General features: G+C 41.8%; 1 protein-coding gene across 5 annotated transcripts in view; it reads right to left on the reverse strand.

Moving 5' to 3' along the window:
- The window catches only part of SMARCA2 (SWI/SNF related, matrix associated, actin dependent regulator of chromatin, subfamily a, member 2), a 176,510-nt gene that overhangs the window by 140,553 nt on the left and 11,991 nt on the right, over window positions 1–23,966 (reverse strand). For all 5 annotated transcript variants that reach the window (XM_040245954.1, XM_040246175.1, XM_040246098.1 and 2 more), the window contains exons 2-5: window positions 22,402–22,662; window positions 18,368–18,494; window positions 11,999–12,382; window positions 4,483–4,738 (exon numbers count right to left, since the gene is read on the reverse strand). In XM_040245954.1, coding sequence (XP_040101888.1) covers window positions 4,483–4,738; window positions 11,999–12,382; window positions 18,368–18,494; window positions 22,402–22,626 — 992 coding nt within the window. In that variant the 5' untranslated portion in view covers window positions 22,627–22,662. The remainder of the gene's footprint in view (window positions 1–4,482; window positions 4,739–11,998; window positions 12,383–18,367; window positions 18,495–22,401; window positions 22,663–23,966) is intronic.

Consider the following 23,966-nt stretch of genomic DNA (forward strand, 5'->3'; position numbering starts at 1 on the left):
TACCGTGTACTTTGGGAGACTATCCATTAAGATCATTTCCCAGAAAAGTGTTAAAATGAGCTTGTTACAAGAAAACCCTGCAAATACAGTTCTGGTAAAAATGACAAAGAAAATTTAGGACTCAGTAAGCACACACACACACATCCCCCATAATATAGGCTGAAGAAGGAAAAAAATATGAGGAATTAATGCTTTTGAACTGTGGTGTTGGAGAAGATTCTTGAGAGTCTTTTGGACAGCAAGATCAAACTAGTCAATCCTGAAGGAAATCAGTCCTGAATATTCACTGAAGGACTGATGCTGAAGCTGAAGCTCCAATACTTTGGCCACCTGATGTGAAGAACTGACTCACTGGAAAAGACCCTGATGCTGGGGAAAAGTGAAGGCAGGAGGAGAAGGGGACGACAGAGGATGAGATGGTTGGATGGCATCACAGAGGCAATGGACATGAGTTTCAGCAAGCTCCAGGAGTTGGTGATGGACAGGGAAGCCTGGCATGCTGCAGTCCGTGGGGTCACAAAGAGTTGGACACGACTGAGCAACTGAACTGAACTGAAGGAAAAAAAAAAACCAGGTGTGTTTCTAGGTACAGTGTCTGTGTTATATGGGCTGCATGTGACTCAACAAAGGGACTGGTAGCTCTGTACGGTCAAGGTAGGGAAAAAATGTTAGCACTTAGGAAGTCAGAATTTTAAACAATACCCCTCTATCCCATTTATTGTCTTTTAAAATGGCTTTTGGCTTTCTTATTCAATAGCAATATAAAGAAAGGACTGAATATGAATATTTTTTCTGCCCCAAATGAGTATACAGTGCTGATATTTGACTTTTATACCACACAGAAATTATTCACCCAACAGAATCTGCCTATCAACACTGAAATATCAATTGATGATGAGTATCTAGCTCTCTAGGGATACATGAAAAGCTGGAAACAGCAATATAAAAGCTCTTAATTGAGGATTAATAATAGCAGTGAGAATAAAGTTATACTCTTCATCCAAAAAGCTATACACATTTAATGGCAAGTTACTGTGATCTCTTTCAGAGTAACTCTCAAAGCTGATAAATTAGTATTTTAATATAATAATAGATAAGTAGTCATGTGTTTTACAATAAAGAGTAAGGTAATGTTTTTAAAGGGATCCTAGACATTATTTTTTTCCTGGGCTCCAAAATCACTGCAGATGGTGACTGCAGCCACAAAATTAAAAGACGCTTGCTCCTTGGAAGAAAAGCTATGGCGAATCTAGACAGCATATTAAACAGCAGAGACATTACTTTGCCAACAAAGGTCCATCTAGTCAAAGTCATGGTTTTGCCAGTAGTCATGTATGGATGTGAGAGCTGGACCATAAAGAAGGCTGAATGCCAAAGAATTGATGCTTTTGAACTGTGGTATTGGAGAAGACTCTTGAGAGTCCCTTGGACTGCAAGGAGATCAAACCAGTCAATCTTGAATATTCATTAGGAGGACTGATGCTGAAGCTGAAGCTCCCAATACTTTGGGCACTTGATTCGAAGAGCCTACTCATTAGGAAAGACCCTGATGTGGGGAAAGACTGAAGGCAGGAGAAGGAGACGAGAGAGATGGCTGGATGGCATCACCGACTCAATGGACGTGAGTTTGAGCCAGCTCCAGGAGATGGTGAAGGACAGGGAAGCCTGGGGTGCTGCAGTCCATGAGGTCTCGAAGAGCAGGACATGAGTGACTGAACAACAAAAGACATTAGTTTGGGCTTCCAGGTGGCACCAGCGGTACAGAACCCGCCTGCCAATGCTGGAGATGTAAGAGACTCTTGTTAGATGCCTGGGTCAGGAAGATCCCCTGGGGGCAGGCATGGCAACCCACTCCAATATTCTTGCCTGGAGAATGCCCATGGACAGAAGACCCTGGCAGACTACAGTCCGTCCACAGGGTTGCAAAGAGTCGGATAGAACTAAAGCAACATAACATGAAAGCACAGACATTATTTCCTAACATTCTCTATAATGTTTAACCCCTCAATGTCTTAAGTTAAATCACACTTGGGCAATAATAATAATAGCTAATATGTATTGAAAGTCTTTGTATAATTTTATCTTCTCCCTATAAAAGATGATATTGCATAATACCTTCTTTTAACATAAGGGGAAACTGAGTCACAGAAAACAGATGTACCTTGAGGAAGGCAACACAGACACTCAGTGGCAGAGAACACTTTTTGGCTAACTCTTGAAAACAAGGCTTCCCTGGTGGCTCAGTTGGTAAAGAATCCGCCGGCAATGCAGAAGACCTGGGTTTGATCCCTGGGTTGGGAAGATCCCCTGGAGAAGGGAAAGGCTTACCTACTCTAGGATTCTGGCCTGGAGAACTCCATGAACTTTATAGTCCATGTGGTTGCAAAGAGCCGGATATGACTAAGTGACTTTCACACACATGTACACGCAAATCCATGATCTTAGCTTCATTTTATTTTGACTCAGCTCTTCCTGGACTCTTTTTTTTTTTTTTTTTTTTTACTGAAATTAACCATTTAGGATCTACTAACTACTGGATCATGTAAAAGCAAGAGAGTGCCAGAAAAACATCTATTTCTGGTTTATTGACTATGCCAAAGCCTTTGACTGTGTGGATCACAATAAACTGTGGAAAATTCTGAAAGAGATGGGAATACCAGACCACCTGACCTGCCTCTTGAGAAACCTATATGCAGGTCAGGAAGCAACAGATAGAACTGGACATGGAAAAAAAAAAAAAAAGAACTGGACATGGAACGACAGACTGGTTCCAAATAGGAAAAGGAGTACGTCAAGGCTGTATACTGTCACCCTGCTTATTTAACTTGTATGTAGAGTACATCATGAGAAATGCTGGGCTGGAAGAAGCACAAGCTGGAATCAAGATTGCGGGAGAAATATCAATAACCTCAGATATGCAGATGATACCACCCTTTTGGCACAAAGTGAAGAGGAACTAAAAAGCCTCTTGATGAAAGTGAAAGAGGAGAGTGAAAAAGTTGGCGTAAAGCTCAACATTCAGAAAACGAAGATCATGGCATCTGGTCCCATCACTTCATGGGAAATAGATGGGGAAACAGTGGAAACAGTGTCAGACTTTTTTGGGGGGGGCTCCAAAATCACTGCAGATGGTGACTGCAGCCATGAAATTAAAAGACACTTACTCCTTGGAAGGAAAGTTATGACCAACCTAGATAGCATATTCAAAAGTAGAGACATTACTTTGCCAACAATGGTCTGTCTAGTCAAGGCTATGGTTTTTCCAGTAGTCATGTATGGATGTGAGAGTTGGACCGTGAAGAAAGCTGAGCACTGAACAACTGATGCTTTTGAACTGTGGTGTTGGAGAAGACTCTTGAGAGTCCCTTGGACTGCAAGGAGATCCAACCAGTCCATTCTAAAGGAGATCAGTCCTGGGTGTTCATTGGAAGGACTGATGCTAAAGCTGAAACTCCAGTACTTTGGCCACCTCATGCGAAGAGTTGACTCATTGGAAAAGACTCTGATGCTGGGAAAGATTAAGGGCAGGAGGAGAAGGGGACGACAGAGGATGAGATGGCTGGATGGCATCACTGACTCGATGGACATGAGTTTGAGTGAACTCCGGGAGATGGTAAAGGACAGGGAGGCCTAGCGTGCTGTGATTCATGGGGTTGTAGAGTCAGACACAACTGAGCGAATGAACTGAACTGAACTACAGTCTGTGGGCCAAACCCTGTCCGTAGCTTGTTCTCATAAATAAAATTTCACAGGAACACAGCCAGCCCATTATTGCCTGGCTGTGTTCACGCCGTAATGGTAGAGTTGAGTAGTTCTGACAGTGGCTCTAAGGCCTTTAGAGAAAAGGTTTGTCATCCCTGATTCAGATAAATGTGCCAAATGAAGCTTCTGGAGTAAGAGTAAAAATAAGGACCACATACGAAGACATTTAAATGGGGCCTACCCCAAAAGTGAGACCAAGCCATTGCCCAACAAGTGCATGAACTGAATCAAAGAATATATTATTTCCTTATATACACCTTCTGAAGGATGGCCTTTAGTATCAGGAGATGTCAAGCCAGCAGACACAATCAACATATGAGCCACTCACAGTCAACATTCAAGGACACACTGACAGACTAGAACAAAATACTGCACAGTCTGAGTGTGGGCTGACCACTTTCTTGTATCTTTAAGAACTCTGGGCTGAGCTTTTGATCTTGGCGTGTCATCGGAGTAGATAAAAGTTTTCTGACTGCGAGAGTGAAAATCAGGCCCAGAAGCCCAGGAGGGTCCCTTCCCCAGGCTCCAGTGGCAAAGAAACTCTTCTCGGAGCCTTTGTTGGAAAATCACTCTCAAGCCTGAGTCTTGGCCTCTGCAGTTTTCCTTAGGCCTCTCCCTGGTCCCACAAAGAATGACCATCACACCAGGAGACACCAGGCCCTCCGGGCTGGGTGGTACTTGCAAGCACACAGCATCTTACCCGCGGGGCACGTGCATTACCTGTACTCCCGCTCCTGCAGAATCTCCACGGGGTCCAGGCCTTGCGGTTTCTGAACTGGGCTGATCCGGCTCTGCTTCTGCTGCAGCTGCAGGATGGGCGAGGGCTGCCCCGGGGCTGGCTGCGGTACGGAGGGTCCGGGCACGGCAGCCGCGGGCGGTGGCGCTGCGGCGGGGGGCGCAGGTGAGGGCCGGCCGCTGGGCGTGGGCACCGGCAGCTTCTGCGGGGGGCTCGGGCCGCTCAGCTCTGGCCCTGGGCCTGCGAGACAATAGCAACATGGGCAGCTGGGGACGGGACGGAAGGTGCCCTGTGCCCACACCCTGCCTGCCCGCCGACAACCCCCCATTCCGGGGCGGGGGAGGGTCTGGGGATGGGGACAATGGAAGGTCTCAAGAGAAGAAAACAGGAGGGAAGGGAGGAAGATGAGGAAAACCAGAAGAGAAAGGAGGAAAGGGTTAAAAGAAAGGAAAAAGAAAAAAAGAATTTGGCATCTATCCCAAAGGGAAATGGTCCTAAAATGACTCTTAGGTAATAAACTGATTAAGGAATAGAGAGTTTTTAGTGGAGGGCTGCAGTGGGTTTTTAAAAATAATTACAGGTGCATTTGCGGTTCTGAAAAAGCAAGGGAGTCACTCAGCGGTCAGATGCAATCTGGGTGTGGTCCCAAAATCACATTCTGCGGACTACACCACAAACCCCCTCCTGCCCAATCTGGAACGGTCCAGCTGTAGAACCTATGCTTTACATAATACAGGCAGCAGCCCGCCAGTACTCTGATGTGAACTGAAATAAGCATGCATTTTCCCCTAATGACCTATAAACTATATTTCAGGCTTTATCAGTACATCTAGGGAACTTAAATTTCTTATTACATATTAGAAAATATTTCTAAAAACATTCAGTGCAGGGGAAATAAAGAATCTACTCATTCCACCTAAGAAAACCTAGCAAAGATTAAGATTCAAGAGAGCATTTTTCTCATCTTATCAGAATAAAGGGCTATGTAATCATTAAGTTTATTAAAATGTACTTAATTAATTTAAAGCAATTTCCCACATTAAACTTTAGGAGTTTTAACTAAAATAAGAAGTGTTCCATCTCTCCTTCCGATGAATTTTTACTTATTTCAAAGTTATAAATAAAATTAGTGATGCTACCAGAGGAGTTTAGTAAATTAAAAAAAAATCTCAGCAAGCAGATGTTAAAACCTCAAATAGGCATTCTTCCAAGTATTTTCTGTATCTGTTCTGAGAAATATTAAAATTATTAAATGGTAACAAAAATAATCATTTCTATACTTCAGAGTGACTTATTAATGTACCATACAAAGACATACATTATGAAAAATTAGACACATTTCAATTTTCAGCAAACACCAGAGAGAAGTGGGCTTAAATGACAACCCAAGGATAGCAAACATTCTGACAAGAGGAATGGGAAGAATTAGAACAAACTGCTGGGAAACTAAGTATGTGTGTGTCTGTGAGCATGAGTGTGCGTAGTGGTGGTATTCTTTCATTCCCCTCCTTCTGAAATTAGGTAAAACTTTCCCAGAGACTTAGGGCTGGATGAGACTTCCTGAGGTAATCTGTAGCCCTGTTCTAGGATTGATGACAAGTTCTGGAGGGAAAAATGCACTTCTTGTTTTTTTTTTTTTTGTTTTAGGCACTATAGATGTACTATCATAGTAAAGAGATCCTTCTCAGCTAAGTACATTCTGATTCTTTTTCTGAACGGGAGGTCTTTTACATAATGCAAACCTTTTCACAATATTTCAGATTTCGAGTTCCTTCCATTCATATGGAAGAAACTGGTTTATAAACATTAACTCTCAGGGTTGTTAACCATTGGAATAAGTTATGGAGGAACACTTTTGATTATTTTTTCCCTCAGGGTCTTTAAAACAGGGGAGATTTTTTAAAAAATCTGAGTTGCTTTGAGCCAAAAGAGAGGAGATAGAGATTTCTAACAGTTACTTTAATAGTGTGATTCTATGAATTTCCCTAACAAGCTCAAGAAACTGGTAGAGTTAAATCTATTTGAAGACTTGGTATAATAAGCATACTAACTAATTAATGTAATACATTGAAGCCCTCTAAAAAACCACCACCTTTAATAAAAAGAAAATCTGTGTCCTATTGATAACATCTTACTGCTGTTGCTGCTAAGTCACATCAGTCGTGTCTGACTCTGTGCAACCCCATAGACGGCGGCCCACCAGGCTCCCGTCCCTGGGATTCTCCAGGCAAGAATAATGGAGTGGGTTGCCATTTCTTTCTCCAGTGCATGAAAGTGAAAAGTGAAAGTGAAGTCGCTCAGTCGTATCCGACTCTTCGAGACCCCATGGACTGCAGCCTACCAGGCTCTTCCGTCCATGGGATTTCCCAGGCAAGAGAACTGGAGTGGGGTGCCATTGCCTTCTCCGAACATCATACTAATTACCCTAAGTTCAGTTTTCAGAGTGCTTTTCCTCCTTTCAAAATTTGAATAAGTTATCAATAAAAGCCATAATAGTGCAAAAGTGCACATATTTCACTTACTCTGGATGCTTTCTTCTTTAGCATGATGGCTTGTAAATACCTGTGCAGAGTCATGCCGACTCCTCGAGGTATATTCAAGTCACTGTTTTTAAAAACACACAATCAAAGGGAGGTATCCAGAGCATGTCTGATATCTCTGGTTCCAAATCTAGTCATTTTCAGCCTGTGACTTCAAACTAGATCTGATACATACACAGCTAGGCTTCTTTAATCCGTAAATACAGAGACATTCTTATCTGGTTGAAGGACCCTTAAAAAAGTTAAGACGTAGGTAGAGAGAGACCCAAACGTAGACTTAAATATTCAAATCTCCAATCTAAAAAGTATTCCAGCTTGCTGTGAACTGAAATAGGTACGTCTAAAGCACCCTGTGTCTTTCTAAAAGAACGGGTAAGTCATACCAATCAGTTGTGGGAGCCTGAGCAAGTTTCTTAACCCCTGGTGCCTCAATCTCCTCATCAGTAGAATGGAGATAATAACTGCCTCACCCCTGCAAGGGGGAAGGGAGGATTCAATGAGACAGCGTGGCTGCTGCACGCTCAGCCCTCAGCTCTGGTCATTTTTATTGCCACCAAGGACACCAAAGCAAAGAAGCCCAATTTAATCACTCAGCTTTTCAGAAAAAATCTACAGCAAAAGAAAGGTTTTCAAGGAAATTTGGTACTGTATTAGCTAGAAGCTTTGAAAGTACGCTCCTCAAGAGCAAACTTGAAAATGTTTCCACCGTTTAATACAATTCAGCACAGATACTCAGATAAGTCAACCTGCCCTGTGCTTCCTGCTAATTCCCCATTGGAGTCACTTACAGGCAGACTCCTTTCTAACTAAACACTGCAAGTTCATTTACTGCCTGGGTCTATTTTCTCCTCTAACCAACACATTATTCAAAAAATTCTCCTTACAGAGGCTAGGGGACTGAACGCAGCAGCCTGCCATTAGACACGCCCAGAACACACCTACCTAACCATGAGGTGTTCTGCTTGTCTTTTAGGCACTGAGTTGCCTGAATGAGTTTCTTCTGTATCAACAGAAAGTACCTCTTGACAACCAGCACACTTGTGGTCTGCAGAATGATAAGAACTCACATCTTGATATCTTTAGATCGAAAACAAATTACGTTCTTTAGCTTATCTCCTACTCTCTCGCCAGTATAAACAATTTAGGCTGAATTGTCTGAGGTACAAAATATGTGTCTTCTTGTCAGTCCTCACTTTAGAAGTCAAGGTAGATATACGCCCTGACACTCTTGAGGGGTGTCGTCCCATTGCAGCTAAGGGAGGGAAGGAGTCTTTACTAGATGTCTGAATCTAAGAAACAGGTAAATAAACTTCTTAAATTACCTAAGTCTCACATGTACAGAATTTCTGTACAGAATTCCCACTTTATCTTCTGGTACAGAAGGATGTTTATGCAAATAACTATCTGTGCATTAGACAAGGACTAAAATGGATTCCAGAGGTTGAAAAGATAAATGTAATAATGAGGCTTAAACGAAGCATACTAAGAAATTTTAGATGACAAAAGGAAAAAAAAAATGAGAAGGGCAAGCAGGAAAGTGACAAGCACTGAAAAAAATCAGCAATAAAACTGTTGCTTTCTACCATGAAGGCTTCCCTGCCCACCGCAAAAAAAAAACCCAAAACCTTTTCAGTTCCTGTTTTGAAATTTGCTTTGATCTCCAAAAAGAAAAATGAATCAGAATTAAAAGAAAAACGATGGATTCGATTTGAGAGGAGCCCACAGCAGGCAAGGATTAGAGTCACTCGTCTGTTCAGAGCTCACTTCCTCTGGTCAAACTGCAGTTCTCGGGTGGTGGCTCTGGAGGTATTGCTTTTGGTAAATTCTAACTTTGGAGTGGGTTTGAGGCAGATCACCCCAGCTAAAAAAGCTTTCTTTCGCACATGAGTGACACTAGCAAATGGGACGAAAGAAAAATCACAGCTACCACCAGGAAAAGTAGACATATTTAAATTGATTTTTTCTTTTCCTGGAATATTGACAGAGGTATTTATAAGCAATTATGCTGCTTTATTATTTTTTTTAAAAAGGAGAGGGATAAACAATGAATAAAAGTAATATTCTCTTAAATAAAGAAAAACTTCTTTTGGCCTTACTTGAACTTGTCCAAGATATCATTGCCAAAAACAAAAAAAACAAAAAGACATTTTCAAGGAAGGTAATCATTTTCCTATGAAATCTGAGATTTGGGGGACAAGATCAGAAATGTAACCTCCCTCCTGGTGACAGGAAGGGGTCTGCTTTACTTGAGGAAAGTGTCTTCTTTTCTCCTTTGCCCACAGTCTCTGCCTACTCTGGCATATCAGCCCGAGTAATATCATTTCGAACGAAGCCTGACGGCTGGAAATACAAAAGACACAAACAGTGAGTAATGAAACAAGCTTCCCCCATAATGCCAGGAGTCTGGCGAGGGAAGATGTAGACAACAGGTAAAGGAAAAAAATAATAATAAAATGGAGCCTTCTCTTCCGGAAATGATTCAGAAAACGCACCCAGCATTGTGTTGGTTAGGACATGGAGGATTTGCTGTGTACAAGTATCCAGGTAACTGAAACTCTATCCTCAAAGTTTTACTTCATCATCTGGTCTCATTCTTGTGACTTTAGATGAAATAAATCATTTAGCTTTCTGCCTTCTTAAATAATACCCTGGAATCTTTTCCTGCTGTGACTAGGTCATTGTTAAAAATAACAAACCTCACTGAGGTCCGTGATGAGGGACTACCCTAGGACAAGCTGCAGTGCTCGAGGAAGTATGCCTGTATGACAAGGTCCCACAGTGGGCTTTCAGGAGGCATAGACTTTGCTCCTCTTCTTGAGCTACCAACTACCCGACTGTGACCACTAAGCCTCTACTGGGAACTCCTTTAGTTAATAATGCTCCTTGTATACTGAGACACGGGATATCAGAGTCACCAATGTTGTTGACATTGTGTCTAGAATATGAATGAAAGGCTCTCGGTAAGGAGCTGAGATCCTTTTCTGTCCTACCCACAGGCATGCAATGCCTGCACTTGGAGCACAGACCTTGGGACAGAGCCTTTCGCTTGTGAGCCTTCTGGTCATGAGGGTGCCAGGGTGGGGCAGAACATGAGGCCCTGGCATTGAATCCTGAGTCTCCATGCTCCAGATGTGTCCCACGTGCACGTGCTTATTACTGGGCGTGGAGCACAAGGTTTGCTAGCAGGCCCTCAGGAGGTACAAACTACACATATACACAAACAGACACTTTTGATTCTCTCTGGCAGCATTCCTAAGAACTAGAGTTTTTGCAATTTTAAAGCTGCTAGACACACTGAGTGTTCAAACTACCATCTAATGTGCAGGTTTCCTGTACAACCTTTACAGTCACTAATGTTTGGTCCCATGGGACCCTCCACCTACCAGAGCATTGCAGCCCACACACAGAAGTCTGGAGATGACACGGTACTTTCATGCTCTTTAGAAAACCATTCCTAAGGCTCCATCTACAATTAACAAGATGAGTTTACCCTTTCAGTAGGCAACTCAGGGTTTCCTCTACCAGGAAAGAAACATCTACAAACTCAGAAGTGAAGTGAAGTGAAGTGAAGTCGCTCAGTAGTGTCCGACTCTTTGCGACCGCGTAGACTGTAGCCCACCAGGCTCCTCCGTCCATGGGATTCTCCAGGCAAGAGTACTGGAGTGGGTTGCCATTTCCTTCTCCAAGGAAGAACAATAGTAATAAAAAAAAAAAAAATCATCTGAACTCTTTCCCAATGTCTAAGTCCCAAAACCTAAGAAGAAGACCAATAATCCCAAACCAGTAGCAATGATCAGATGTCAGGGCTGACCCAAATGAGAGGGATTCACTCACAGGAAAGGGCGTCAGTGACAAGGAGGCACTCTGGAATTCAAATTTCCTGAGATTCAAATTCTCTGGAATCCAAAGCTCTAGTAGAACAGAACCATAAACTTTGTGCTGATCGAGTGGCTAACAAAAATCTTCCCAGAGAAAACAACATTCGTGGAAGATCACCCTACAGCTTCTTGGAGCTCTGAATTCTCTCAGTGGGATCAAGCAGACCACCAGCTCATTACCAAAGACTATCACATCTCAGCTCCTTACCGAATGTCAGCCTCAGCTCTGATGCTGGGGTCCAGAGGAAATAGGCCATGTGGATTCTGTTACTCTATTATGAACAAAAGCGACTGATGCCTCTATCATGCAGTATTCCTTACAATATTAACAATTAAAAAAATAATCCCGCCTGGGAAAGTTACTTTATACTCTCACGCTAGAAAAGATTCTATGTCCTCTGAGAACCTAACTGGTCAGCAACTTGCTTCTGAGTGGCGAGGACCAGGCACCTGACGCTATCCCTTTCCTGACCACCATGCAGCTCCAGTCACCTTGGAAGTGCAGATGCAGCCTTCACAAGAGCTCCTGGGCCCCCACCCCCATGGCTGATCTCCCAACTTTGATTTCTACTTCCCTCTGTTTCTGAATTTTCTACTTGATAATTTCTTTACCATGGGTATGCTTTCTTGCAAGCCTCCTCAAACGTATTTTCACAACCAAAAGGATAGAAATAAATAAGTCAACAGACACAAAATAGCTCAAGGAGACGAGATTCGAGACATTTCTGCTGGCAATGGAACACACCAGGTGCAGGGGTTCCTAACCTGGCAGGGGGTGGGGTGGATGGGCTTCCCATAAACCTTGAAGCCCTTGAAAGGGAATGCAAAATCACAGGGGACTGTGCTTTTTGCTTAGAGTCACAGCTCGCACCAGAGTCTCCAAAGGTTTAAGAAGCACCCCTCTAGGACCCACGGCCGAGGAGACCAAGAATCCTGGCCAACAAAGCAAAGCAGACAAGGGAGCCAGCAAAGTGCGGCAGAAGATGGCCTTGGGCTGACAGCAGCCCAGCGCTTCTGTGTGCTTAGCCGTCCTTCTCTGAGCTAGACCCTCGCATTATTCACTGGGTTGCATATTAACCTACCAGATGGTCTGTTGTAGTTAACAAGGGCCTGCTGCTGCGGCTGTGGCTGCTGCGGCTGAGGCTGGGGTTGGGGCTGTGGCGGCGGCTGTTGCTGCATGCCAGGCAACGTCCTTTTCCCCTGGACTGCAAGCTGCAGTGTTTCGGGAAGGGGCTGGCCCCGGGCCAGCATCTTGTAAGCTAAAATCTGGGCTCGGAGCTGATGCAGCTGGACTGGACTGAAAGGAGAGGGACCCCTGTTGGGTTGGTTCATCGCCTGAGGGTCGCCTGGGATGAGGGGTCCTGGTTGGCTCGATGGCATCTGTGGTGGGGTCGGGCCGCCTCCTGATATAGGGCTGGACACGTGCTCTGGGGCTCCCAGCGGAGACGGGTGCGGCGACATGTAACCTGGAATAAAACACAAAGGGAGAGGTCACAGGCTGCCCCCCATGACCCTGAAAGAGAAACATTCCTGGAGATCCTGACGATTTTCCACAACAGCATTGACTGATAGAAATTTAAAGCATATGTAACTTAATGGGATTATATATAATTTAAAATTTATGTATATCAAATATAGATATACATATAAAATTCAAAGAAAGAGACAAAATTGTAATAATATATAATTTAAACCAACATACCCCTAATATTATCATTTCAAAGAATAAAAATTATTAGAGATTTTACATTTTTGTTTCCATATTAAATTACTGTACATCTCCAATGGGACTAGTCACATTTCAAGTAGTGGATAGCCCGATATGTCCTAGAGGCTTCCCTGATAGGTCAGCTGGTAAAGAATCTGCCTGCAAAGTGGGAGACCCTGGTTCAATTGCTAGGTCAGGAAGATCTGCTAGAGAAGGGATAGGCTACCCACTCCAGTATTCTTGGGCTTCCCTTGTGTCTCAGCTGGTAAAGAATCCGCCTGTAATACGGGAGACCTGGGTTGGGAAGATCCCCTGGAGAACGGAAAGGCTACCCACTCCAGTATTCTGGCCTGAAGAATTTCATGGACTGTATAGTCCATGGGGTCGAAAAGAGTCAGACACGACTGAGAGACTTTCACTTTCACTTTCATGTGTCCTAGATGGTGACACGTCCTAGTAGTGGCTGTTGTACACCTAGAGGAAGGGCACAGGGGAGAGTATTATACATTAAAAGGAGCTCCAACCTAGAAACCAGAACCTGAAGCTCTCTGCTGTATTGCAGTGCAGAATGAGGACTCTCTTATGGGGATATTATTTGGTTTATTATTATGCACTTTATGAATAATTTGCATTATTGAGGGCCTCCATGGTTGTAGGCACTAAGCAAGGCACTGAACATGCTATTTTAGCTGAGTTTACCCTGGAATCAGAGCCTGATGGAAAGACTGAGTGCAGCTGATTTATCTGAAAGGTGCAGGGACACTGACAGGAGTGTGGAAAGGTAAAATAAGGAAGGGAAGGAAGCCAACAAGGAGTGTATGGTTAAGTCAGTTGCTGTAGTGCATGCCTGAAGATTAATCTCATGCACAAAGATGCATAGGGATAAAGTATGCCTCCCTATTATCCCAGGGAAGGAGCTGGGGTATTTATATTCCATCACTGGTTGCTGGTTATGACTCTAGGGATCATTAGTCCCCAGAGACTTTGCCGTTTGTGTGTGTATGTGTGTGTGTGTGTGTGTGCATACATTTTTTTCTATAGTTCTCACAACACTCCCGGAAGATACGTGCTGTCGCCTCATTTTTTAAAATGAGGAGAGTAAGCACGTTACACCATGTCACACAATTAGATCTTGGTAACCAAGATTCACCTGATTCCAAGGCATATGTTCTTTCCATGGTCTAATATTAATTTTGTTGTATTAACATAAAAATAAGTTAAAGGCTTGAAAGCTTCCAAAATCTTCTAGAAGCATTTATGTGCTGCAAGCTAAGTCTCTTCAGGTGTGTCCAACTCTTTGTGACCCCGTGGACTGTAGCCCGTCAGGCTCCTCCGTCCATGGGATTCCCCAGGCAAGAATACTGGAGATGGTTGCCAGGTCCTCCTCCAGCGGATCTTCCCAACCCAGGGATCAAATCTATACTTCTTACGTCTGCTGCACTGGCAGATGGGTTCTTTACCACTAAGGCCACCTGGGAAGCCCAGAACCATTTACAATATAATATAAAAATGAGAGTAATCTGTTTGGGTGATAAAGAGACTTAAATGGAAAACTTAAGAATACTTAAGAAAGAAAAGTCAAAATGCAATAAAATTTTCAAGAAACTTATTTCAAGAGATGAACTATGGAGTCTGGCCAAAGAATCCCTAGAAAAATACACGACAGCACATTGCTGAAGGGAGATCCAAGAGGAAGGAGAGGACAGAGTGGTTTGCTGTACCTCAAAGCATTGTCTTCCATTCAAATTGAGGGCTAACTCATCAACTCAAAGGCATTCTAAGACACAATGTAAAATATTAAATTAAAGGTCTTTGCCATTAATAAATCCATCTGCATCACAATTATTTTAAAGGTCATCACATAGGCATCTGCCGTGTGTTTCAACACTTAATCAAGTTTGAGTTGAAGCTGCTCTCTGTATCTATGTGGAATTACAGAGGCTCACGAATATCTGACCCACGCTGCCTGGGGACTCAACATCATCATTTGAAAGACTAGAGAAAATAAAGGATACAGTTCCTTTTATCTCAAATTGCCATTTGGAGAAGGAAACAAATTTAGCCTGATCCCCTAAGACAAGAGTAGGTTTTGTTCTATCAATTGGTGAGATGTAGAACTCCATTCTGAGTAATCCTGCCCTGAAGAGAAATGGAAAAGCTGCTCACTCTCATTCCCAAAATCCCTACTCTATAATCGAGCACAAAAATCATGCAGGCATTAGGGTTCTAGTTGATCATAGAAGTTAGCCTAAGAAAATGCCCCTGCAATCAGCCTGCTCATCTGCAAGATGAGCAGAAATTTAAATCCCAGGATGTTATTTATAACAATAAACGTTTTTAAAGAGTATCAGTAACATACACTTAACTTCATCATTAACGGTTTTCCTTCTTAACGAGGTTAAAATTCACCTCCAAATTGTAATGCTGGTGGCAAAATGGTAGTTTGTTCATTATGAAAGTACCTCCCTAACACCTTTCTGCCAACTTTGCATCTATCACTGGAGGAAAAACTTCCTACTACAGCTACTGACATTTCATGGGAGAAGGGATACAACCAGATGTTAAAATGGGTCACGTCTCCTGCCTTCTGGACTATCGTCTTTCCTAAGGTCGTCACCAATTATAGCTTACCCATGATAAATCACACGATGCCTGATACAACTGACCAAAACATTAGACAATCCAATCTGAATGTAACTGTGTGACACTGTGCATCAAATCGCTCTTTTCAGCTATGTCTCCCGGCATGGCAAAATTATAAAGATGAGACACTTAGTTGTACCAAGCACAATAATTCATTTTGCCTCAAATTTGCTAAGAAAGAAACTGAGTGAAATAAAAATCATTTTCCAGAATTAATCAATACAGCAAAATCTTCCCTCAAATGTCGTAAGAAAAAAACTAGGGGGTGGGAAAAACTATTTCCTAGAATTTACAGGAGATGCTAATAGAATCATTCTATCACAGTATGACATTAAAAATGTGACAGTGTTTCAGTTAAAGAGAGAGAGATTTCTTTTTATTTTTTGACATGACTAGCATTCCATAAAACTTCAGGAAAAATCAGAAAAATATCTATTTCTTTTTATTTTTTGACATGACTAGCATTCCATAAAACTTCAGGAAAAATCAGAAAAAAATCTAAACGATAAAACAAAATAACATTTTTGCATAATTATCTTTGGTTGAGAAAATGGTGAAGAAATTGCCTGAGAGTAAATATACCTTTGTCTGTGGGATGACAGTGTTGATGCAGAATCTGCTCTTTTTGAAATCTGGTTTAATTTGCTCATTTAAAAGTCGTCAAAAAATGGCAGTTTTCCTTCCCTCAGCTTCAAGGGCATTATTTCCCCAGTTTCATCTTTTTGCAGAGAGAGGCAATCAGCCTCTCTCCTTTTAATAAACTTGAGTTTTCAAATGCCAATTTTATATGAGTTTTCTCTTTAGACACACACACAAAAAAACATTAAATATTATATACTTTTCTTTGAAGGCTTTCTCTATCCAGTGGACTAAAAATAAACAATGTTATCATCAGGACCATAAGGTACACAATTTAGTATTTATTGAAGGAAATGGTTTTGCTTCTCAACCAGTACCTTAAAATAACCTAATAGGTTGCTAGGTAGTTAAAGCAGGCAGTTTTCTGATCAATACTACACCTCTCTAGACCTGTGTGTTTATAAACGGCTTCCTACAATGGAGTTTTTAAAGATATATGCTATTATGGAGTCTAAATTCTTTTTAGCTCATTATATAGAATAAGACTGCATTATACCAATACTACCTTATTCAAAAGCATATTTTAAATAATGAATTCCCCAGCTTACAAGGCACTTTACTCTTCTAGAGAAAAATATTACATTCTAATTCCAATTCCATTTACTTTAATGCAGACTTCTGCATTTCAAGTAATTATAACTTATCGAAATTATATAAAAATTAAGATTTATTTAAAAGTGTTTTTTTAATACATAAAGTTCACTTCTCTTCCTAATTGAAAAAAATCTACTAAATATCCAGTTATGTGCTAAACATTGTGCCAAGTGTTGGAAATTCCAAGAAATATCATCATTCTAGAAGTCCAAGAAAGGAACCAAGCAATGAAAGAAATTTTAAGATACATAAAAGTAAAAAGCCTCACTTATGATTCATGCATTTCAAGTGTTTTCCTTTGGCGTTGTCCCAGGGCCCCACTATTAGAAGTACTGCAAAGCCAGGAGCAGACAGAGCCAGCATCTGGCTTTGAGAATCACTGAATATAACTCATCTACACCTCCTAGGTATTAAAAATGAGATCTACATTAGCTCTGTGAAGGCACCTGGCTCTTCAGAATTTAAATGATAAACCTGAAAGTATTGTCTTAATTCATTCTTACCCCTGAATGGCTCAAGTTTTTTCTTCTGTGCCTGAACAAGTCCCAATTATTCAGTCTGCTTTTCTAACATGGTCAAGATTTTACGAGTCATTTGTCACACTTACATCTGCCTACCATCAAATTTCAGATCAGAGTCTAGGATCTTCAAAAACCTGCTGGAATATTAGTGAAGATGTACTCCTATGCCTCCATGAGTTACTGAAATGCCCCTATAGTGATTCTGAAAAGAGGTTACATTATATCTTTGGATATACTTTCCACTATCTTCAATATGCCCTCAACAATGAGAGGGAAAAGCACCCAGGAGAGGACAAAGCTGCCATATTTTGATTTGGCCACTACTGTGGGTGCAGCTGTGGAGTGGAACCCTGTGGAGTGGAACCCTGTCCTCTATGAAGCTATACTGGAGACATAGCCCCTAGTGCCTGTGCCTGTGACCCTATTTGGAAACAGGATCTTTGCAGACGTAATTGAGTTAAGATGAGGTCATACTGGATCAAGGTAGACTCTGATCCAGTGACTGGTGTCCTTATAGAAAGAGCGAAGTCTGGACACACAAACAGACATGCAGGTTAAATGTCATGTGGAGACCAAGACAGAGACTGGAATGACAGATCTACCAGCCAAGGAATGTCAAAATAGTGCTGGCAACCACCACAAGCTAGGAAGAGGCAAGAAGGATTCTTCCCTAAAGACTTCAGAGCGGCCACAGCCCTGCTAATATCCTGCTTTCGGACTTCTGGCCTCTAGAACTTTGAGAGAATACGTTTCTATTGTTTTAAGCCAACTGGCTTGTGGCAATTTGCTATGGGAGCCCTAAGAGACTAAGATAACCATTCCCCAGTGATGACAGGTTATTCCACTGCCAGAAAAAGTCACCTTAGGAAGGAGGAGTGTACATTTCGAGGGACACGGGGGGCTCATCCTGCTATCACCCATCCATGCTGTTGTTGGGAGGCAGACCTGGGTCCTCCTTTTGGACCTGTCACTTCCTGGATATGCTAACTTACGGAAGCAAAGTAGATTTTCTGAGCTTTAGCTTCTCCACCTACAAAATTGGAGTGATATAATGTATCTTACAAGATCAGGGCAAAGATTCTGCATAAAGTACGCAGTGCACTTTGCAGAGTGCTTGGACACATGCTGGCCAGTCAAACTACTAGGATTTTGTAAAGAAAACTGCCCATATCAAACATAAAGTTGTGTTGGGTGGGGGGTAAGGGGAGATTTCTACAGGGAAAAGAAACCTGCCAGACCCCATCCTTAGACAAGTTCTGTTCTTTGCAAGTCATAATTAAAATAACAATAGGAAAGATGAAAGACTATGATATGGAGCCCAAAGCAGGTATGTAGCAAACACAAACCTTGGCTGTGCTGATCCATCGGACTCTGAGGAGGGCCCATTCCTGGGTGAGGTGGTCGCATAGCAGTGCCTTTCATGGATCCACAATGGATGTCTTCAACCCCCTTGTCGTGCATACCATCCATGGGCTGAAACATTTATAGGACATCAGTTAGGCAACTCTTTAAGGCACAATATTTCTATCCGGTGCTTTAAGAACCCATCCTATAAAGTCTTCAAAATTGCGGCCCAATCATCTATTATCCACATGCTAGCCATATATTTTTACATTTATATTACATATATTACTATATACTACATAGATTTCATAGATGGGGGACAAAAAAATAAATAAAAAAGACTACACCAATAGGATCAGCAAAGCTACCTGTTAAGTCAAAAGTTAAGGCTTTAAACAGTTGAAAGGTTTTTGGTTATGTCAAAACCTGCAAATAAAAGTGAAGTCCTGTTGACAAGGCAGACAAATATAAGCTATTCTTCTACACCCTTTTAAGTAAGTCCTGAAACCTGCTGTATGTTGAAGTGAGTCCAAAGTCAGAATGGAAGAAGAAAGACTCTTTGAAATGTCTGTGATGATCTATTTTTTGGGTAATTTTTTTTCATCAGAGGGGAAGGAACCTATGGAAAGTTTAAAAGTTGAAACCAGAAAGTTCCATGGCAGTTGGGAAAAGAAAAACAGACAGGGTAGAGCAGTGAATGGGGGTAAGCACCAAAAGGGAAAGAGGCTGAAGTAGCTGAAGCCGTACTACAGACGGAGGAAGGAAGAAAAAGGTGAAAGGCAGAGCTTGGCAAAGAAGAACACAGGGGCAGGAAAGAGGGCTTGAGGCCTTGTACACAACAGACACCCAAGAAACAGCCACTGAATGGACACTAACCCAATCCAGAATTGGGCAACAGAGCATGTGTTTGAGAAAGGAAAAGTCTATTCCTCCCCAAACTGGAATAGCAATTTTCAAAACAGCCTGAAAGGAATATTTCCAGGAGTTTATAGAAACCAAATGACTTTGAGCAAGAAAGTATGAGTGTTTGCAGTTTTGGAGAAAGGAAAGTTAATTTCTGCAGAGTCAAAAGCACGCACTTGAAAAGAGGAGAAATTTACCATAAAGAGGATGTTCAGAAGAAAAATGGGAAGAATTTGGTATAAAGAGTGTCTCTGAGTCTGTTAAATAGTAATAATAGAGAGGAAATCAAAGCAACGCAGCAGATGTATTTAGGCCACTTGTTTATTTATTTCCAGCAATGTTGAAAAGCAAAAAGCTGAAGCTCAGAGGGAGACGGAGGAGAAAAGACAAGGAATAAAGCTGCCTATAAAAAGATTTTCAGAAAGTGAAGCATCTGGTCAGCAGGTGTGAACTCCAGGCACGTCACCATGTCCTCACCCAGGGAATTATCTGAGGGTCTGCGGGCCGAAGAAAAGCAGGATGAGAAAATGCAGAACTTGCAGAATGAAGACAAACCAAAAAAAGAGCATCGATGGGGGTAGAGAATAAGGAGGAAACGTGACAAAGATGCTAGAGAACAAAACAGAAGGGATCAGAAGATATAATTATAAATAAAAACAATTCGGAACATAACAATGACCTAACACTTATGAATATGGTTAACTTTTCAATGCTTCAATAATAATAAAGGTGAGCTAAATATTTCCTTCAAATCTTATCTTTCATTTTGAAGGTGAAAGCATCCTTAAACCCTCCCCAAATTATTTCACCTACCTGTACCAAGGTTTGCAATTGACAGATCCAGTCTATAATATAATCCCCCAATTAATACAATATGAACACAAGACAATGTAATGACTTTGCTATGTCTATATATTCAGTGTGTCTCCTAATAAATATGATATGTAAAATAAGCATTTATGTACATACCTGACAAGCTAAAAACCTGTATTTAAAAGAAATCAAAAAAGCCGGGCGAGATATTGGAGATATTATAGGGCTATCCATGATATAGTTAAATGAAAAAGAAGTCTCAAAGTAATTAACAATGATGATATGATTCGATTACGGTAAAAGAAAAAAAAATTTAAATATATCACCTGAGTATGCAAATCTATGCTTAGATGGTATTTTTGTTGAAGCTGGAGGAAAGTTAGGTGCAAAAAGCATATATACAGTGCTCACTTCGGCAGCACATATACTAGAATTGGAATGAGACAAAGATTAGCATGGCACACAAACTCGTTCCATATTTTTTACAAAAAGAAACGCATTTGAGTCAGTTCTAATAAGGTGGATGAAACTGGAGCCTATTATACAGAGTCAAGTAAGTCAGAAAGAAAAAGACAAATACTGCATATTAACACATACATATGGAATCTAGAAAGACGGTACCGACAATCTTATGTGCAGAGCAGCAAAGGAGGCACAGACGTAAAAACAGACATTTGGACTCAGCGAGAGAAGGCAAGGATGGGATGATTTGAGAGAACGCCGTTAAAATGTGTACATTACCATATATAAAATAGATGACCAGTGAAAGTTTGGTGCAGGACACCCAAAACCAGTGCTCTGGGACAACCCAGAGGGATAGGGAGGGGAGGGAGGCAGAAGGGGGGGTTCCAGATGGGGGGATACACATATATACCTGTAGCTGACTCATGCTGATGTTTGGCAAAAACCATCACAATATTGTAATTATTTTCCAATTAAAATTAATTAACTAATTTCAAAACACATCATACAGTCTTAGTCAATTTAAGGAAAAGATGTACAATAAGCTGTTACCTGGGGTGAACCACTTATTTTATTTAGATCAATATGGTTTTACTTTTCAAAATAAGCATATATTAATTTTTTTTATTTGAAAACCATCAAATAACAAAAATTTGTGAAAAATGGATCTTTCTTTCCTGGGCTGCAATGCCTTACTTTAAAATTGACCTCCAGTTCTATCAATTAAAGACTTGTACTGTTTTGCAGTAACCTTTCTGTCTCAAACCAGTATCTTCCACAATTCACCTATTTAACACCAAGAAGCATCCTCACTACCTTATCTACCTGTAATATCATCCAAAAAAGAGGTAAAACGGCCATATATCTCATCAGGCCTAACCTTCAGGTAACATACAGTGGCTACTCCTACCCTTCAACGCAAATTGTCACAGATTTTGTTTGCTTTCTCAAAAGGCCATTCTCTCTGTTTCACATCTCCTACAAAGCCATAATACCAAAGTCATACTGTTATGATCATCCCCACAGCAACAACCTGAATCTCACAAATGGCAGATTATTATAACCTTAATAACAACTGGGCCTGGGCTCCACAAAATCAGAGCCCTCTTCCAAAACCAGAATAAAGCCACTTCACAGGCAGACAGCAAAGTGCATTTTCAAGGATTCCCTAGAAACTATTTTATTTCTATCAAGGCTTTTTTGAAAATATTCTTTAGGAAAAGACTCACTTTCCCTTTTCCTCTTTGGGACCTATGGGATCTTTTCAGGGAAGGATAATTTTCAGTATGTTACTCATAGATGGTATAAGTTACTTAACAGACGTAGTTGGGGAAAAAAAGTAAGACTTAACTCCTACTTCTTCACCAAGTCAAAATACCTGCAACCCCCAATCCACAGAATCTGTCAAAGCTGCATATTATAGCTAACACTTTTTTAAAAGCCAAGATCAAATCTTCCTGACTGGTGTAATATCTGTAACCATAAAAGAGCCTAAGAATGTATGTTTTTAATAAGGTGAAAGTGAAGTCGCTCAGTTGTGTCTGACTCTTTGCGACACCGTGGACTGTAACCCACCAGGCTCCTCTGTCTGTGGGATTCCTCGGGCAAGAATACTGGAGTGGGTTGCCATTTCTTTCTCCAGGGGATCTTCCTGACCTAGGAATCGAACCCAGGTCTCCCGCATTGCAGGCAGACGCTTTAATCTCTGAGCCACCAGGTAAGGTACAAGATAAGAAAAAAACCTAGCTGATTCTCTCGTTAACCATAGTAGGAAAAAAGAGGGGGCGGGGGTTGGTTATCAGAGATTATTAGCCATCCATGACTCAGAAGACAAGACTGGGAAGGGGAAGTAACTCACCTTGTGCATCGGATGCATGCCTTCCTGAGGGAAGTCTGCAGACCCCATCGACGGCATAGGGTGTGAGACACTAGGAGGCCCAGGACTTGGCCCCATCATACTGTGGACGGAACCGGGGGATGGTCCGGGTCCTGGACTGGGCCCAAGAATGGGTCCAGGAGAGGGTCCCGGCCCTGGCGAAGGCCCCGGGTGGGGCATCGCGCCAGGGTCTGTGGGTGTGGACATCTACTTCTCCTGTCTCTGCCAGTCGGTACAGTGATACTGAGTTGGAAAGAAGAAAAGAGAAAGGGATGTTTTAAACATGATGTTAAGATCAGAATAAAACAGTTGTTAGTATTTGGTGGTGCCACTTCTGTAACAAACATCAAACAGAACTCCCCTGTCTGGTCCAGATGCTTCAGAGGGCGTATTCACATCCATCTGCCCTCCTCTTTATGAAGACCACTTGTTTAAAAGAAAAAACAACTCTAAATGATTCTCCAGAAAGATATGAATCATCTAAGATGCAGGAAAAAAAAAAAAGGCTCACTGGAGAAACTAAAATTTAACACATAAGCAGAATTCTAAACAAGCTTGAAATTTATTACTGAAGTCAACAGATGCTCTCCATTACTTGGGCACCTTACAAGTCATTAACCGCCCCCCCAAAAGCCGTTAAAATATAAAATTCCTAAAGACGTACCCAACCAAGACCCACTTGCATAAGTCAATGGGCATTCAAACTTCTCAGAGAATTCTAGATAGTCAAAAGGGGGGGGGGGCACAATTCCATAAATTGAGAATGAAAGGGAATTGCCAATCATGGGAAAAGCAGAGGTTATGGGAGTTGGACAAATATGGGTTCAAATATCCACGTATACAATTACGCACAGAGACTAAAATGCAATAGTACACGTAAAACCACAGCTCTGCGTCTGGCACAACAAGCATTTACTCTTACTGAGCATTATTCCCCACCCCTGCCACCTCCACTGCAGCAGAAATGAATACGAGGGTCAGGTTAAGATGTGGTCCTCCCACAAGTTAATGGATAGAAGACCACATGTACAGTTGAGACCAGAGATTCATCCCAGCCCTCTGTGGGGTTCAAGAGTCACAAGAGAAGTCACCTATGACTCCTGGATTTCCGCACGTTGATGAGGTGCGGAAATTTCAGTTCTCCAGCAAAGCAATATATGATCTCCTACGTGCCAAGACTTCCTGGCATCCCCACTGGGGAACTGCCTCATGGGGTGGGTACGACTGACTCTTGGATATGAGCCAAAATGACTAAACAAGCTGTTTTCTGAATTCTGATGTCTCCATGATGCAGAATGACCCAAAATAGTCATGATTTATTATGTCACCTGGGGCACACACCTGTATGCACGATATTCTGATGCCGAACTCACAAAATCCTAAACGGATGTGTGTGCCCACTGACGAGTGGCAGGCTTGAAATTAGAACATAGGGTCTTGGTCACCCACAGCGGGGCTCTGTCCACAGAGAAACGACAGGTTAGAGGGGAAACTCACACTCACACACACACACACACACACACATTACTTCCATTCTTAGCTAACTA

This window comes from Oryx dammah, unplaced genomic scaffold (genome assembly GCF_014754425.2).
Source record: "Oryx dammah isolate SB20612 unplaced genomic scaffold, SCBI_Odam_1.1 HiC_scaffold_1, whole genome shotgun sequence".
NCBI lineage: Eukaryota > Metazoa > Chordata > Mammalia > Artiodactyla > Bovidae > Oryx > Oryx dammah.